We start from the raw sequence: 19,134 nt of genomic DNA on the forward strand, positions 1-19,134 counted from the left end.
CCACACTCCGACCGCACTCCGCAAAGCGTACATTTCACAGCTAGTACACTGACTCATTTCTTTTATGCTACCGTTCTTTGATAACGATGGCGAACCTTCATTACTGGCCGCCGTTTTCCTTCGCACAGGTGCCATATTTATTTGCAACGTGTTTTGTCAAATTATACCTTATAACACACCAAAAATAGACTCACTAAAATACGCAAGGCAAACAAAACAAAACTACACAATATTAAGTAATTTGTATCGATAACTGAAAATGATACTTATCTTATCTGGAGCTTGCACGAACACTACACGTTACGAATTCATCTAGCGGCGACTTCCCAACATAGATTGTTATAAAACACTTTAGTACACTAACCACGCTAATAAAGCTCCAATAATATACCAAAATTACACACTTAAGTCCATTAAATTGAATCCAAAACACCAATAAATCAACAAAAAACATAAATCTCTCAGGAGCTCTCTGGTAGCACGTCCGTTCACCAGCTAGCCTCGAAACCTTATCCTAAATATAAGCTCTGTATTACTAAATCTTGGTATTTCTAGCCTGGCTCCCACTGATGAGACCTCAGTAAAGGTCGAAACCGGTCTAGGTAGTGGCCCCCTTGCATTTAATACAAAACATCATACATCTCCTCCAGGAGATGTGCTTTGCATTAAGGGTAAATATTAATATTAGTGATCAGAGCTTATTCTACTTTTACCAAGAGTTGCCTTGGTCTTGCACTACTTTCAGGGTCAGCTAGACTTCCAATACGTGCAGGTGCAAACTTGACTTGTTTGTCTGTTTGCTTACTTGGGTAATGGAGTAAAACCAGGTTTAAAATAGCTTGATATTTTTAACATTTATTATACCCAAGGTAAAAATACTTTCTACGTATATATATAAAAGTGGTAAAAGAAGAATTGGAAGACCAAGAAAGTGATGGCATGGGACCATAACATGTCATTTGGCCTAAAAATAAATTCCAAGATGTATTCCAAGTGGAACCATAAAAGAAATGAAGAAATTTTACAAATCCTGAATATAAAACTAATTAACCACTATATAAGTAAATATATAATATTTAGGCAGTCATCATTCAGAACTGACCATTGTTTCAGCAAGGCAGTGTCATAAGGCTGCTGCAACTGCATGGTTTGTGAACATGAACATTGAGACATTTGACTGGCCTCCACAGATCCCTGGTCTCAATGCTATTGAACAGAATGAACTGGAGTATGTGGTGAGGCAAGGGACATCTGCACACAGTCCAGAACTTTATTACTTGCCTACAGGTAGAATGGTCAAAAATTTCAATTGATTGCTATCATGGGATTGTGGAAAGTATCTCCTGTTGGATTGCTGCAGTCATCACAGCGAAAGGAAGTCCTACATCTCTTATTAAGGTAGGCACCGTGGCTGTTTGTTCCTCACCCTGTGGTGCCCATTAACTTCTTTCCAATCAGTGTGTGTGTATACACACACACACACATATATGTGCACACACACACACAAAATATTTGCAGAAGAATAGACATTAGAATATTAGTGAGAATTAAAAGTTATCCTAGAATCATGAAATTTTTAAACCATCATTGCAATTTTGATTAATTTGATTGTGAAGAGTTTCATAGCATTCTTTGAAAGGTCTCTCAAATTTGAAAGGACTTGTGCGAATTTTTGCATTCTTTATAGAATCATATAGCTAATAGAAACTTCATGTTTCCGCAGACTTTTTCCTCTTCCCAAAGATGAAGTATGCCTTGAAAGGGGAGTGCTTTAGCAACATTGAGGACATCCAATGCAGTGTGACCCAGAGACTGAAGGAGGTTCTCATTCAGGATTTCCACCATGCCTTCAAACACCTGTACAAGAGAGATAAATGTTGTGTGGAGTTGGAGGGAGATTATTTTGAATCTCCCTCCAGCTGTGTAATTGATGATTCCAAATATAGTTTTGATATAATAATTGTCTCATTACTTAATGGGCACACTGTGCAAGTACATTGCAGAAGGTGATTGCTTCAAAGGTAATAGTAGCTACTAATCTACAAGTAAACAAATGTAGTTTTTTCATGTGCATTCTGGGAATTTAATTGTCACACCTTGTATCATTAAACCTGCCAGAAAGTGGCTGAAAGAAAGCACTCTGCTATGTCAGTTGTCATTCCATTCCCACTTTATGTAACTGTCTGTTCATTCTGTGTCACTTTGATAATGTGATGAGATACCATCACAAAATATAAGTGTCTAATATATGAAATACTTATTTTGTGTTTACATAATTTGTGTATAGTAAGTTCATTGTGTCTATGAATTACTTTAGTATTAATAATCAAAGTTAGAGCTTTTGACACTTGGTTGAGTAAATTATAGTGTATTGGAGGAGTTGTACCTACACAGCGATCATAGTTGCACATCTCTAATCTGGATTCTGGTGTTTCATTTTTGAAAATAATCATTTGCATTAAAAGGTGGTAGGCCAGATGGGTAGTTACCTGATTTTGCCATTATTGTTATTGCAGAAGTTCCAGTAAAACATGATACTTCAGATATCTAAAGATATACTCACAAATATTTGAAGATACATAGGTATGTATTTAAAAAGTGAAAGAAGGAGCAGTGGAGTACTGTACTGCTTTGTCTAGTGTTGTGTGCAAATGATTTTCAAATCCTTACTTCTATTTGCAGATCTTTAATTCTGTTTTATTAGAAATAGTTTTTATTCAAAATTAATATTTCTGTTATTTTAAATTTTGAAATTTTGACTTTGATTTTTAAAGGTGTCGTCAGTCTTGTCTTCAACTTCATCAAGATGCTATTCAGACTGTAAGGCAAACTGCTGATGAAGAAAAGCAAAAAGACATAAATAATTATGAAATTAAACTAAAAGAGTACAGGTAATAGATGAAATATTGCAGTGTTTATTTAAATTTTTCATGCTTTTACAAAATAGTAAATCTAATTCTAGAAAAGGGAGAGGGGAGTAAAAATTAAAAAAAAAAAAAAAAATCAGCTAACGCCTTTTTATTCCCGTATACAGGAGTAGGCGTGGCCATTTAGCTCTATCTAACTTTTGGAGACTGAGTGGGCAGTTCAATCTCCACTGGTACCCAATCAGAGATAGATGGCCCAAGGCTATCACTAATTAAGCGGTACACAGTGAAGAGAGACGGCTCAAATGTGCCGCCATCTCGTGGTCTCTAACCCTAACACAATATATTTAATGTCTGAAATAATGTGGGTTCTACGGTCGATTTTCTTGAGTTTACAGGACGAAAAACCCGAGTTTCCCGGAGGAAAAACCCGCTTGCCCGTGCCAGAGATCGACTAACTCGGGAACCGGTCGAAAAAAGGCTTAGAAAAATTTCCTCTAGTCGCCGACTAGACTTGAAACCAAGTCTTCCTTTGTGCGGCTAAGCGCCGTGGTGTGCAAATGCCACATCCACTGAGCTACACAGGCGAGTAAAAATTATCCAAAGCTAAATTCTATGAACCTTGAAATGGCCTAAAAACAAAGGCTATAGATATCCTTCTTCAGTTAGTAGATATAAAGCACAATAAATTTATAGCACTTTTATAAACTTTGTAGTTCTAAAACTCTGATGGAACTGATGCAGCGAAGTATCTTAGAATGAACAGAATATCTTCCCTTGGCAGGCAGTCTAAAACAGTCTGTAGAAAAAGTATGTAGTTAGGCATGACCATATGGCATCAGTTTACATGTTATGAAATTATGGATGGACAGTAATCTGCAATGTAGATAGTAGCTAACTTAAATGGTATTGCACCTAGGTGGGGTCCTAAACTTGCTACGTTCGAGTGTTGTGGAAACAAGTTCATGTTTGTATTATGAGATTAGAGGACAATTCTTAATTAAACAGCAAATAGTCTGAATTAACTTAAGAGTCTTGAAATGCTTACCCTAATTAATAAATTCTGTGTCTAAAGTACTACTCAGTTTATTGTTTGCAATACAATATGTGTCAGCATGTTTCCTTAATAACACAGAGTTTTCAGCAAACCATATCCCATGGGTCTGGTGATAATTCATTTTAGCATCAGGTGAACTAAACAAAATCTCTGTCTGTTTTGAAAACACAAGAGTTGGAATTATTCTCAAAGGAACATTATTTTTGCCTTCTAAACATCTTTGGCATACTTTTATTTTAGCAAGTGTGTCAACTAGTTCTGACTGACTGATCATTCTCTACTTTAACATTAGACGCATAGGTTTCTGTTTATGAGGCACCCTTTTTATTCTTTGTTGTTTCTGATTAAATTCGCGACGCTGATTTTTCAACTATTTTTCTTCCTTTTTTCTCTTTCCCCTTTCATAACAAAGAGGTCTTGGCTTCTTCTTCTTATGACCACAAAGACATTCTAGTTTATAACCAGTGATAGTGAGGATAGATGAAGGAAAGCTTTTAGCCTTCTTATCCTAGTGAAGCCCATGAAGAGAAAGAGTAAGTTGAGGAGTGCTCATCTTTTTCTTTCTCTCAGCTTCTTATTTATTTTTTTATATTGATCTACATGAGAGGTCAAGAGACATACACACACCACTGTGCCATGTTTGGAGTGCACATGCGGACTGAGATAGAAGTTCTGGAATGACATTAAATGACATCAAGTGCATATAATAAACAACTATATTATACCAACTAGTTTCACCAACTAAGGCTGTTGGCATCTTCAGGGTACATAACTGATGTAAGGCACTAAAAAGTAAAAATCTGTTACAAACTATAATCAGCCAATTCCAATTATATTAAACAAATAATAAATTTAGTTTAATCCTTTATCCAAGTGCGAGCAAACAAAGTTTGCGCCTGAAAGTATCTTCAGGACTGGGGTAAGGTGGTACAACACCGGGCAACTTGTTGCAAAGGTGGAGCAAGCTCACAACACTCCTAACTCAGTATCTCTCATAATGCAAAACATATCTCCTTGCGGATATGTATAATGTTATGCATTAAGGGGAGGGCCTACCCAGACTAGTTTCGACCTTTATTGAGGTCTCTTCAGTGGGAGCCAGGCCCAAGTGGAGATACCAGGCAGAAGCATTAGCAAGGTCATCTCCACCTATAGAAGTTGCCAAACGGTGTGCCACTTTTTATTAAATTACTCTGGATTTAGAGAAAGATGTTGAAAGTTTATTTTTCACTTGGTTAGACTATAATAAATTTAGTTTAATCCTTTATCCAAGTGTGAGCAAACAAAGTTTGTGCCTGAAAGTATCTTCAGGACTAGGGTAAGGTGGTACAACACCGGGCAACTCATTGCAGAGGTGGAGCAAGCTCACATTGGATAAAGGATTAAACTAAATTTATTATAGTCTAAGCAAGTGAAAAATAAACTTTCAACATCTTTATCTAAATCCAGAGTAATTAAATAAAAAGGTGGCACACAGTTTGGCAACTCCTATAGGTGGAGATGACCTTGCTAATGCTTCTACCTGGTATCTTCTACTTGGGCCTGGCTCCCACTGAAGAGACCTCAACAAAGGTCGAAACTAGTCTGGGTAGTGGCCCTTCCCTTAATGCATAACATTAGACATATCCGCAAGGAGATGTGTTTTGCATTATGGGAGATACTGAGATAGGATTGTTGTGAGCTTGCTCCACCTTTGCAATGAGTTGCCCGTGTTGTACCACCTTACCCCAGTCCTGAAGATACTTTCAGGTGCATACTTTGTTTGCTCACACTTGGATAAAGGATTAAACTAAATTTATTAGAGTCTAACCAAGTGAAAAATAAACTTTCAATATATTAAACAAAGAACAGAGCACGTACAATACAAGCATAGAACGTGCATGATATCACTTGTTGTTATTTAGGAACATTCTAAAGTTGGCACTATAATTCAGTTCTGGCGAGTTGAGGGATCTAATAAGGGCTTCCAGATCACGGGCAAGATTAGTCCTTGGTGCCTGTTAAGGTTTTGTATACAGCGGGCAACTGTTGTGGCTTCCTTAAAAATTCGGGAGTGGAAGTCCTCCTCCATGTGAGGAATTGTGCTTCTATCCCGCTCTATGGTATGGTTCGTTCTTGAGAAATGAAAAGCTAACCCCAATTTTTCTTCTCTGTTAATATTGACATCACTTATATGTTCTTTTTACCTAATTTCAAGGCTCCTTGAACTTTGGCTGATGTAATTCAAGCCGCATGAGCAGGGTATGTTATAAACGCCAGCATATTTGGAGAAAGGATGGCTATCTTTTGGAGATATTAAGAATTGTCTAATCGTTTCTGTGGGTTAAAGCCCACTCTTATTTTATGTGGTCTAAGGAGTCTAGCATTCTTATTGGAAACTGTCCCTAAGCATGGAATGACGATGGTATACAACAAGATGATATTGCATTATATTTCTACCAAGCTGTTCCAGAGGACAGAGATGAACAGAATAATAGAGGAAGAGGAGAAGTCAGTTCATTGTGTTTTCAATTGCACAGTAAAGAGATACTAGGCAGCTGCTGCTCTTGTATTAACAGGTACAACAGAAAGTGGAAGAATGATAGTTTCCAATTCACTGGAGCAGTAACCATGGAAGTACCTAAAAAATAGACACGGTGCTGAAACATCACCCGTGAAATAGAGATTGGAAGTGAGTATGTAGGAGAGGGATCATCTATTAGTGTAATTGCTCACCTCTGGACAGCATCAAGGATTTTAAGGGATGTTTTAGGCCCACTATCCCAGAAGTGAACAGTATTCTAAGCATGAGAGGATTTGATATTTGTATATAATTAAGAGTTGGTTGGGCATAAAATAGCCAATTGAACAATAGAGAATGACTAATTTGTTGGATGCTGAGGAGGCTATTGATGTGCTTATGCAAGGATAGACAGGAGGTAAATGTTCAAGCAGAGAGATCTAATCTTGTCTGGTGAATTGTTTATTACTGAGGGTAAGGGTAGGTGAGCCGAGATCTAATTTGAAAGAGAAAAGGCAAGACTGTTTTGGTGGCATTGAAAATGACAGGGTTGTCCTCGCCCCGTTGAAGGATAGTATATAGATCATTGTTTAAGGCACTAGTTGTAAATGATCTTGTATCCTAGGTATACTTAGTGATTTGTTCACATTTCACAGTAATGTTATGGGTGAGTTGGATAAATGGAACGAATGCACTATAATACTGTTGGACTTTGCAGATTGACAGGATACCACATGAAAGGCTGTTGCATAAATTAGAGGATGTAGGATGGGGGTTCACGGACAATTCATTGCAGGAAAATTGATCGCGGGGAAAATTGATCGAGAAGAAAATTCATTGCAGAAAAAATTCACTGAAAGCGTTATTTGCTAGAAAATTGAAGTCAGTTTGGTTTAATACGTGTTATGTAGAGGTGTGTGATATTTGATAGTAAATTGTATCTGAGAGATACTGAGAACTACAATGTCGTATAGTATTGATTTAGTTGTTGTTTTTTTATTTTATTATATTTATTTTTAATAATTTCTAGATTGTAACTGAAAATAAGTAAAGCTTCATGTATTATATTTGTAGTGTTTTTTTTTTTTTTTTATCGCATTTCAGCACACACTAGTAATGAATATATCTCTCGGATACATGTGACCTAAACTGCAATTTTTTCGACCATGACCTCTGCAGGGTTAACCTCCCAACCAGCCAGGATATATATGTATCCAGCAAATCCTGGATACGAGTCAGACCACTGTTAAAACAACATGGATATCGAGTGCATTTGACTGTCATATCCATTAGAAGGTGCGATAATCCTTCATGCTGACAAGAACACTTAACCAGATTACCTCACAGACGTAGTTACATTCAGTTACCTATTGCCAGAAACACAGTTGCTTGCCGTTTGCTCAGTAACTGGAATCTAAATTATATTTACCTACAAGTTACATTTATTTTTGCTACTTGTTTTATTGTATAATTATAATTTTTAATGCCAGTGCAAATAAGAGATCCTTTCCTATTTCTTGACTTAAGATTGTATCACTCTGGAGAACAATGTCACTGTCATTTTTTTTTTTTGCTAATTATCTTAGTTGCCAATACATTTTATTCTCCCAGAATTCAAGCTAATTATTTTTGTGAAACAATTATTTTATAAATTCATAAAAATCCAAATCCTAAAATAAATACAGCCTCGATCTGTTACAAATTGTTTTCTTTATTTTTTATTTTAATTTTTTTTTTCACATATATCCGCGATTAAATTCCCTGTGATGAACGATGGGAATATAAACTATTAACTGAGATAAGGGGATGGTTGATGAACAGTTATCCTAAAGTAGAGGTGTGAGTCTGCCTGATGTAAGTAACCAGTGGTGATCCCCAGGGATCAGTCCTTCGACCGTTGTTGTTCCATCTGTACATTAATAATATTGGGAAGGACCTGATGGGAGATGTTCAGTTGTTTGCTGATGATGCAAAGAGGCAGTAATCAGGGATGCTACTGATGTGCATCATGTACGGAATGATTTGAAATACTGGAACCATGAGTAAATGATCATGGCTGTCAGTTCACTGTTAGCAAATGTAAAGCTATGCACTTTGATGTGATAGGATTTCCAGTGATAAACTATATTGGTGGGATTGTGTTTTGAGAAATAATGAAAGTAAGGATCTCAGAGTTATGGTGGTAAGAAGTTAAAGTTCAAATCTCACATAGCAATGACCTCAAATACAACTTAAAGAATAATTGCAATGCTAAAACAAACATTGATATGTGGAACAAGGAGTTCATTGGACAACTGCGTGCACATTTGGCCTTCTGGATTCTGAGAAGGATGAAGAAGCTGTAGAAGGCAGCTTCTTCATCCCTAAGGAATATTGGGATTATGTAATGTACACCCTCTGTCCAAAAAGAAACCAACTTTTGATAGAAAATAAAAACACAGGCCAATTATAATTATTCAAATCATTTATTTCAATCAATATACTCTCCCTCAGCTTCGATACAGCATTTGGCATGGTCAATTAATTCATTAAATGAGTTTTTTATATTGATTTTTGGAATACTGTTAAGGGTTGCTTAGAACAGAGTTACAGAAGACTGAAATGTTTGCCTAATGATTCTTGTTATATAAGGATAGTTACAGTACTCAGTTTAGCATCATTACCTGTAATATTTTCTTTTATATACTTACAACGTGTACATCCATAGTGCAGTTGTGAGATTGTCATGGCATTTACCCTTCAGATGGAAAATCAAAATCTGGATTTGAATCCCCCATTTAGGATGTTAGTAATCTTTACAAAGGCTTTTCTATTGAAGGGGAGTTAGTTGGTCTTAAACTTAGGTGCGTTTTTTTTTCTCCTTGAAACTCGTGTTTTTCACCCAATGAAACATGCAAACTGGGCTCATAGACTTTGCTTAGCAATAATTTCAACCAACAAAACACTCCCAAAACTTGGTTTTATGTTAAAGCAAAACACTAACTGTAAATTGAACCTATTGAAAGTATAGACAAGAAATGGCTGCTTTTTTGGAATGATATTTTACCGAAGGCATAAGTTAAAAATACTTTTGATTTCTGTTTGCATTTTTTTAATCAAAATTGTGTGCTACACATTGCTGATATAAATTAAAATTTATTATTCAGAAAACAGCCATTTTACATTAGGCTATTGTTTTAGATTTCATCAAGTTGGTTCACATTATAGCTCAATTCCATGATAGTAGAAGCTCATTATAGCATATAGACCCAGCGCTAAAATCCCATAGCATGAATGCTTTTCTAAAGGAAATTTATTATTGTTTTCCTCTTTAGAAAAATATGGAATCAAAGACGTATCATACCATGCCCTAAATACATTCATATTCTCTATAGACAATACACTCTCAGGCAGTGCATTTCAATCATTCATTAATGTAACAAAACCTGCTTTCTCACTCCTTTGCTCACACCCTCCTTTATCCAGGGATGACTTCTTGTTCTCTCCCCGTCTCCCACCATTCTATGAAAAACTTCTTCAATGTTAATCATAAGAACCCCTTACCAACTTATAACATCTCTATCATATCACTCCTCCTCCACTAGACTGTAAATTGCATCTTCTTCAGATGGAAAATCATGATATGGGTGTGAATCTCCCATCTAGAATGGCAGTGATCTTTATAGCAGCTTTTCTATTGAGAAGAATTAGCTGGTCTCAAAAATTGTAGGAAACCTTCCACCATAGCAAACTATCTCTTTCATTTTTCTGAATGTGTTAACTGACTCTAATAACTGTGAATGTGAATATTAGAATAAATGTGAAAACTGACTATTGTATTAGTAATAATAATAAAATCTTTAAGCTGGAGGTTTATTTATATACAGAGTTTCCCAGAAGTAATACGAGCAGCCAGAGAATCTACATTCAAGCAGAAAAAATTTTATTAGCAGTGCATAATATATAAACTGTATGTGTAGAACATAATATTTAAACAACACACAACAAAAATCAATTAATAATGAAATTTTAGTGACTGTTGTTTGGGCAACTGTCCTATTACTTCTGGGCCAAATCCTGTATATTACAGATGGATTTTTGTATATATGCTATATGTACATTTTGCATTAAGTTTGAATTCCTGCATGATTTCATATAACTTAGTTATCAGAATTTCTCTTTGTTTCACCCATCAGTACTCTTTGCTCTTCAGTGATATTTCCTATCCCTTGACATTTTTATAAATTTTTGCATTGTTGGCCTAATTTTTTTTATGCTCTGACCAAAAGTGACATTGATGCTCTTGCTTTAACAGCTTCCTATCACTAATACAATTATCATTATTGGACAACAGTTGATTCACGATGAAACATCTTATCACTAACATAAGCAAGGATAGAGCCAACCTCATGAACACAACTGAGACATAATGAATATCTATGCCTATAAGCATAGTCGAATCATTATGTGCATTATTCCCTAGTGTTTAATTGAGCACAGTGGCACTATAAAGAGAAACTGTAAAATTATATGAAGTTGACTTTGTACTTAATATGGTGTGTTCACAAATGATTTTTTTTGTTCACAATAATATAGAAGGTGTGTAAAACATAAAGCTTTTATTTTCCTGTTAAACAGATGTTTTATCACTTTGTCTTCTCCTCCCACTCCTACCTGCATTACTGTGCTTGTATTTCAGACCCAACAGAAATTTATTGGTTTATCTTATTAGCATTTAACTACTTTTGATGGTTGCTTCATTATCTTTTTTTCTTTTTTTTTGTAAGGCATGAATTTTTAAATACTTATGATAATATTAAGATTTCATTTAATGATGGCTCATCTTCTCAAAAACCCTTTTTCCTTTCTGCAAAATTTTTTCAAATGAATTTCATTTCAGAATATTTTTACTGATGTGCAATTTTGCAGCAGGGTCTGGTGTAGTGTGCTTTATGCTTTTTGATATGCTTTGTTTATTATCTGGTACAAACCTTCATAATTAAGTCTTTGTTGCTATTGGGTATATCTTGAGTTGACCACATAGACGGTGAAACAGCAACAAGAATGTGAATTATGAATGACTACAGTGTGCTTTCTTGTCCATGTTCTGAATTCTGGAACTGCTGATGGATATACTTATTTAGTTTTATTGTTGATTATAAGATAATGAAAATCATTCTGATAACTGTTATATTAACTTTATTCTAAATGCTTTAAGTTTAAATTGTTGCCATTTGTGTGTCTGCTTTCAGTGACCACATTGATCACCTTAACACTTCACTGAATGATATTAAGGAAGTTTATTTAAAAGTTTGTGAAGAAAAAAATGCTGTAGAAAATCAGCTGCAGAGTATATTGGCCAGTAAAGAAAAACAAGATCAGTTACTTCAAGAAATGATAGAAAAAGAGTTTGAAAACAAATTCCAAAAAGGTAAATCACTTCTCTGAAGTTTTAGTACTGTTCCACTTTCTCCCCTTTTGAACATTAACCTAGTGTCCTGTTATGACCAGGTAATTTGGTATACCTGATTATTGAATAATAGATTAACCACCAGTGGATAACATTATTATCTAGTTAACCCAGACTCCATAATATATTATCTGGCATTTGTGTGCATATCCATGTGCACATATGTGTTCTCTGGCCTGTTTTCACTTTATTGGTGGTTTTAGAGATTCTTCTACTATTACGTATATCACTTCTTTTAACTGATTATGAGACATTTAACTACTGTTATTTGTAGATAAATACAAGAAATGTGAGTAATCATAGGCTATAAATTATTTTTCACCACTCACTCTGATATGATCTCAATCCTAAAGTGCCACAAAAATTTATGTGCATTATCTCTAGAGCAATGTATACACAAGGAGGCAGGTGCTACTTTTTTAACTTTTTTTTTTAAGTGTATGATATATTGCCCATGAATCCCATATAGGAAAGTATGTCATTATCTTTACAACTAGCTTAATATAGGTTGAAATGTTTTTATACGTAAATTGCCCTCTGTGTGGATGATTGACCAGCTTTTGCCATTCATTTCTGGTCATAGAAGGGACATTTGTAGCAAGTTATTGACCATCTTTCAAATGGATCTAATTTTTGCTGCACAAAACTGTTCGCATGCATTTTTACTGCAAACACAGTGTTTCATAAATTAAAGATACCAAGAAATTATATATACTTGGTTTAATCCTTTCTCCAAGTTTTTCGCCTGAAGTATTTTCAGGACAGGGACAACTCATACAAGGGATGGTCCGAAAAGTTCTCGGCCTAACAATGAAAAAATTAATTTATAATTTCAAAATTATTTTTATTTTTCAACATAATCTCCCTTAAGACTATTACATTTATTCCAGCGATGCTCCAGTGCCACTGTCCCAACCCTGTAGTGGTTCTCGGTAAGATCTGCAAAATACCCCTCTACAGCTGCAATGACCTGTTGATTCGAAGAAAAATGCTGATCAGTGAGGAAGAGTTGTAGTTTTGGGAAGAGATAGAAGTCAGAGGGAGCCAAATCTGGGGAATAGGGTGGATGTTCCAACAATTCATAGTGCAGATCCCTTAATTTTTTCCTATTGCTAAAACACCTTTGTGGGCAGGTGAATTGTCCTGATAAAAGATGATTTTTTTCTTCTGCAAAAACTGGTCTTTTATCAAGAATTTTTTCGTCTAATCTGGTTAAAATATCAGAATAATATTCCCCAGTTATCTTTTTACCCTTTTCAAGATAATTAATAAACAAAATGCCTTTAGCATCTCAAAACACCAATGCCGTGGCCTTTCCTGCTGATGGAACCGACTTTGTCTTCTTTGGCGCTGAACAACCGGCTTCTGTCTCCTGTTTTGACTGCTGCTTGGATTCTGGTGTGTAATGGTGAATCCAAGTCTCATCCATAGTAATAAATCAACGCACAAAATCAGTTTTATTCTTGTTAAAACCCTCCAAGCACTGTTCAGAGATTTTCATTCGAGCGCGTTTTTGATCTGCTGTGAGCAAGCACGGCACCCATCTTGCGCAAAGCTTTTTCATTTGCAATTCTTCATGCAAAATATATCGTACACATTCTTTTGAAATGCCTATAGTCTCAGCAATTTCACGCACTTTGACTGGCCAGTCATTCATTACCATGTCATGCACTTGATCAATGATTTCTGGTGTTGTTAGACTTTTTGGATGTCCTTCACATGGATCATCTTCAGTGCTGGTACGGCCACGTTTAAACTCGGTAGCCCATTTCTTAATTGTCGAAAACGAAGGAGAAGAGTGCCCATAAACTTTTATGAACTTTGAATGAATTTCTTTTGACATTAAACCTTCTTTTACAAAGAATTTTATAACTGCACGATACTCAATTTTATCTTCTCAATATGCTCACATAAATGTCACCTGGAATACTCAATGGAGAAATTCTAATTCTGCTATTGTTTTCCTGTAATCTGTTGGTTATGTGATTACATTGGTAAGACAATTTGCTATTCTGATAATTTAAGTAAAATTACATGGTGTGTGCCAGAAGTTGGTTTACATGCAGGGATCATCTAATTGAAGGGTCGATGTTTTGGGAGTCAGATAAAAGAGTAGATTGCTGCATTTCTTTTGGGTACTCTGAGAGCTCTACTCCAATCATTTGAAATTCAACGTATACTTACTTTCATATTTGAGCATTTTTTGATTGAATATCATTTACTTCAGCTGCCTGACCACATTTTGAGTTTTTGAATTCTTCTGTCTCAACTATTAATACATACTCGTGATTGCATTCTTCTTAACCGTTTTCTACCACCTCTTTTTTACTACTTGTTTCATTCAGTAAGCTTTTGAAGTAATTACTTCAGACACCAAGAATATATTGGCCTTCAATTTTTTTCATGCCACATTTATTGTCTCTGATTCCTTTTACTGTATTCTTTCCTCCATTTCTAAGCTTTTTTGATAGTCCTCTTTTGCCATCTTCCTGATATTTGTCTTCTGTATACTTCAGTGGTGTCACTTGCCCATTTCGATTGGGTGTGCTGTCATGTGGGTTATGCAACTTGTGTTACAAAATTCACGTCCATTTGACCATATGATTCCATTTTTATTGCTGTATGGAAGTTTTGAGAGTGCATAGTGCATCACCACTCATCTTAATTGGGCCATTGTAATTAATTGTAGGATAACTTTGAATACTTTAATTTATCAATTAATTGTAACCAAATCTACATAGAGTTGGGGAACAATCTGTTTGTTTTAGGATTTATTAGAAAACAACAATGAAGGAGAATTCTTTATTTGGTTGGTATATTTGAATTACTCAAAGGCATAAGACATGTGATAATGGGAAATGAAAGGAAGGAATAAGTGTGAGTAGAAATACTTTCATTAATGGCAAACAAATTATTAATAATTAACATTTTTGACATGTGTGTGTATCACATGTGATAATGGGAAATGAAAGGAAGGAATAAGTGTGAGTAGAAATACTTTCATTAATGGCAAACAAATTATTAATAATTAACATTTATGATGTGTGTGTCTCATAAGTTTCTGGGTAGAGCATACAGCATGCGATTCTATAAAGTCTAGACATGAATAAGTGAATTTATGATGTCATAATTGAAAAAAAAAAAAAAGGATGAGGAGAGGAAAAGAGATTGTTTGTAAAGTATAATTTAACTAACTAATAATAAACAGCCACTAATACATTATTTAGTAGTTCAGTTAAAAACTATAGGGAGAGGCTAATCCAATGAGCTAATAATGTTGATCAGGTGATACATTTAAGTGTGGCAGGAATATACATGGTTTGATGGAGCAGCAAATCGTCTAGTAAAATTTGTTGTGTATATTATGTGTATTTCTCTGATTTATGTAATTTTGCACTATTTTCTAAGAATTTTCTTTTGTTTAGTGAGACTCAGTATACATTTTATGCAATAATAGGATACACAATATCCGATCATTATTGAAATTATCCACACTTTTGGGAATCTTGCATTCATTAGTTTTTCTCTTTTTTTTAAATTTTATTTTAGTGTCAGCGGCTCTTCTGTCTTATCGATCTCACATATACTGGGATTTTTTTGTAGACTAACAACTTCTTATAATACGTAGATGTTCATTTTTATTCGGGAAAAGATAAATTTTTGCTGTCTGTTGTTTCCGAAGACTAGAATAAAAATGTCATTATCCTTAAAATTTATTTCCAACCTCAACAGATGCTATACTGCACAAGCAAGGAAAACAATTAGTTTATCACTAAACAAGTTTTCGTTTATCACTAAACAAGTAAACAGATATTTAACATCTGTGTACTATATTTAGGAATAATTAGTGTAAGACAACTCAAATGACATACTTAATGAAAAAACACTCCGCTCCCAGCAGGCTATGCTGCATGCATGCGAACAGAACAGATTTATTGTAGCACTAAACATAATACCTAATTAAAGGCATTTGTGCTAACATCTGCTTTCAAATTTTTTAGATTATCATTGGCAAATACTAGAATGAGACATGGAGTGAGACACTTCACACAGAAATTTAAAAAAAAGTAATCACTTGGGAAATTATCATTATCCAGACTGAATCAAAGAAATGCTGAAATAGCTCGTTTTACTTACTTTATTTATACACAAGTTCCAATCTTCTGTTTCTTTAGGAATTGTGTTTGCACATCATCATCATAAAATGAAGCTTTTTCCTTCAGTCCCATTATCAATGTCTTTTCAATAGCGATTAAGTATACACTGCACAGAGCCTTTTCTGTGTTTTCAGCTATGAAAGAGAATGCACATATGTATTCTCTTCATAGCCGAAAAAGAATGCTCGACTGTAGCAGTAGAACTCAGAATCGACAAGACAAGTTCTTCTAATTTATAAATTTCCTGAAGTTGATTTTCTTGCATGAATTTTAATAGGTGATCAGGGGCGTGCCTGTGTGCAAAACTTTAATTGGTGCCCCTATACCTCTCCCCCAATAAAAAATCACTTTGTAAAAACGTATCAGTGAATTAAAATGAAATACGAAATATATTAATTTAAGTTTATTGAACAAAAAGCAGAAATTACAAAAAAAAATGTATAAAATACAATAAACATTCAAAAAGGGTACAAAAACAATAAATATAATTTGAAAAAAAAAACAAAGAGTAAATAAATAATAGTAACTTACAAGTATATAAAATAGGAACATATTAAACATTATTGGGTAAAGAAATAGTTAAATAAATATTTAAACAGAAAAAAAAATCACTTAGTGAATTGAATTTTTCTAGTTTACATTAATGAAAATTCTCTGCCTGCCATTCAAGAAGATTAGCCTTGTATTTAATGTTGAATACTATGACTACTCCTTTTTTCCTTGATTGTCATTGCCTGAATATAACATTTTGTATTTATTGCTCAGAAAGATCTCACCAGTTTTTGTCTTTTTTTGTTTCAGTTACCCCTATCTGGTACTTATCTAGTTCCTCAGCTAGCTCCATTTCTTTGCCATTCAGGCTTCTTATGTTGATAGTACCGATCTTTAACTCTGGTGATGTTGAATTGGGGTGTGCTTTCAGATTTGTTTCAGTAGCTGACTTTTCACTGTTCGCCCAGGTTCCCTGAAAACAACGGGAGACTTGTTTAACCGGGCGACGCCCCAGCCGGTATGAAATTTTGTCATGTTGTACCATCATTTTGTATATTGGTTTAAGCCAATAAAATACAATTTGGTCAGCTAAATCCCAAATTACCAGTCCATCCTCGTTCGTTCAGTATCCAGGTAGATACTTAACAGGGTGCACCGCGAGAAGGTGAGGATTGGACATCAGGTCAGAAGCCCTGGTCAGTTCTCCGCATTTCTTTAAAGGCTATGTGGAGATCTCCTCTCAATTATACAGCTTTGATCCTTAAGCACCCCCAAAAAAAAACAAAAATTTAAGAATAATAAAATGTGCTATAAAACAAAACAAATATTTTTATTTAAAAAATTTACAATTAAAGATACAGTACAATATATATAGTGATGTTTGAAATCTCCTTATATTATTTTCAAAGCATTAATAAATAATACAATAGTACTTACATTAGCTAGTGGACCAATTACATGTTTATAACAATAGATCATTTAAAGCTACATTGTATAGAATATAATATTATCTTACATCTAAACATTACTTGCACGTGTATGGCATACTACAGTGTACCATAACTGTTGAATAAAAACTGGCATGACATATTCAATAGCTGTATGCTACCATTTAACTTCAGTAAATCGAAATCATACTGTTTAAATGAAAATTTTAGCATTTTTTTTTGACTATGCAAAACTGAAATTGTGCATTTCGAGTACTACATAAATCTACTTTCTTATCTTGTACATCAAGGTATAGCTGTGATATAAGTTATTCGGATTTTAGCAAAGCCATTGATACTGTTCCACATTGTAACTTACTAAAATGTGCAAAACAGGCATTATTGATCATCTAGCGAGAATAGCAGGATGGTTGGTTGATAGATGACAATAGTGTTTGGAGGGGAAGACTTCAAAGATGCAGGTTATTGGGAACAAGTTACCTGTAATTCTGTGTTAGGATAGGATTCTTGTGTTTTAATATACTTGTAAATAATTTATGGTCAGATATTAAATAGTAAGAGTAAAATTTCTTTCTTGCTAATGATAATGAAACTAAGCATTTGTGATTAAATTAAATGTAAATGATAAATGCACATAAGCACAAGAAAGATATTTAATTAACCAAATATTTCAGTCTGGAATTAGCAGACCATCAGTGGTATTAAAAGAACAGTTTTAAAAAATACAAGCTAGAATACTAACAATAGATCGTTAAAAATAGAACACGCCGCATGATGTTATATCACTAAGTATGAAACGGAATATTTTGAAGTAGAGACATGATTGGAAAAAAAAAATTAATGAGTAATCTTGATTAGACTTTCCCAGATTTTTGATATAGATATACAGTCATTACGATTCAGGTTGGGACGATGGAGCAAGGCCTCCACGCTTTCCTTGAACGAATGTTCAAACCTATAACGGGATCTATGCAAGAGGCGAGTCCTGGACCAAAGGTTGCTGTGGTCATTTTCAATCCCGTGCTGAGCCAATCCAGAGGTTTGTTGTGAAGAATGGAGGATTGATGTTCTTGGATTCTTTTTTCAAGAGAACGTCCAGTCTGCCCAAAATAGGAGAGATCACAGTTGCATGGAATTTGATAAACTCCAGGAAGAGATAAAGTTGAGCGTTTGTCTTTAGGAGAAGGAAAATGAGAAGACAATTTGTTAATAGGTGAATACGTAGCTGTTAAATCATATTTCTTTAAAATTCTTGTGATAGGTTCTGAAATACCGGAGATATAAGGAATTGGTACTCGACATATTGAAACTTTGTTGTTTTGTGGAGGATTATAAGAATTGAGAAGATGTTGGTTACTTTTTTCAGAAACGCCATTGAGCTTCGTGTGTTGTTGGATATTAGAAAGTTCTTTCTGTAGATAATCAAAAATAGAACAGTTAGTTTTGGCTCTTCTGATGAGGCATTTTATAATTCCTATTTTTTGACATGGATGATGGGCTGATTCTTTAAGAATATAACGACCTGCAAACGTTGGTTTCCTGTATACTGTAGATGTAAGAGTATTTGAAGGTGACCGGATGAGGAGAACGTCTAAAAAAGATAACTGGTTGTTTTCTTCTATTTCCATAGTAAACTTTATACGATGATGCAAGGAATTGATACTG

The 19,134-nt window shown here is 34.6% G+C and overlaps 1 protein-coding gene across 4 annotated transcripts in view; it reads left to right on the forward strand.

The window, feature by feature from the left end:
- asl (chromosome segregation ATPase asterless) overlaps positions 1-19,134 on the forward strand; it is a 385,090-nt gene that overhangs the window by 273,498 nt on the left and 92,458 nt on the right. For all 4 annotated transcript variants that reach the window (XM_090412113.1, XM_090412114.1, XM_090412117.1 and 1 more), the window contains 2 exons: positions 2,775-2,891; positions 11,656-11,834. In XM_090412113.1, coding sequence (XP_090268239.1) covers positions 2,775-2,891; positions 11,656-11,834 — 296 coding nt within the window. The remainder of the gene's footprint in view (positions 1-2,774; positions 2,892-11,655; positions 11,835-19,134) is intronic.

This window comes from Typopeltis vanoorti, chromosome 22 (assembly GCF_054136105.1).
Source record: "Typopeltis vanoorti isolate ZY-2024b chromosome 22, IOZ_Tvanoo_1.0, whole genome shotgun sequence".
In the NCBI taxonomy this organism is placed as follows: Eukaryota; Metazoa; Arthropoda; class Arachnida; order Uropygi; family Thelyphonidae; genus Typopeltis; species Typopeltis vanoorti.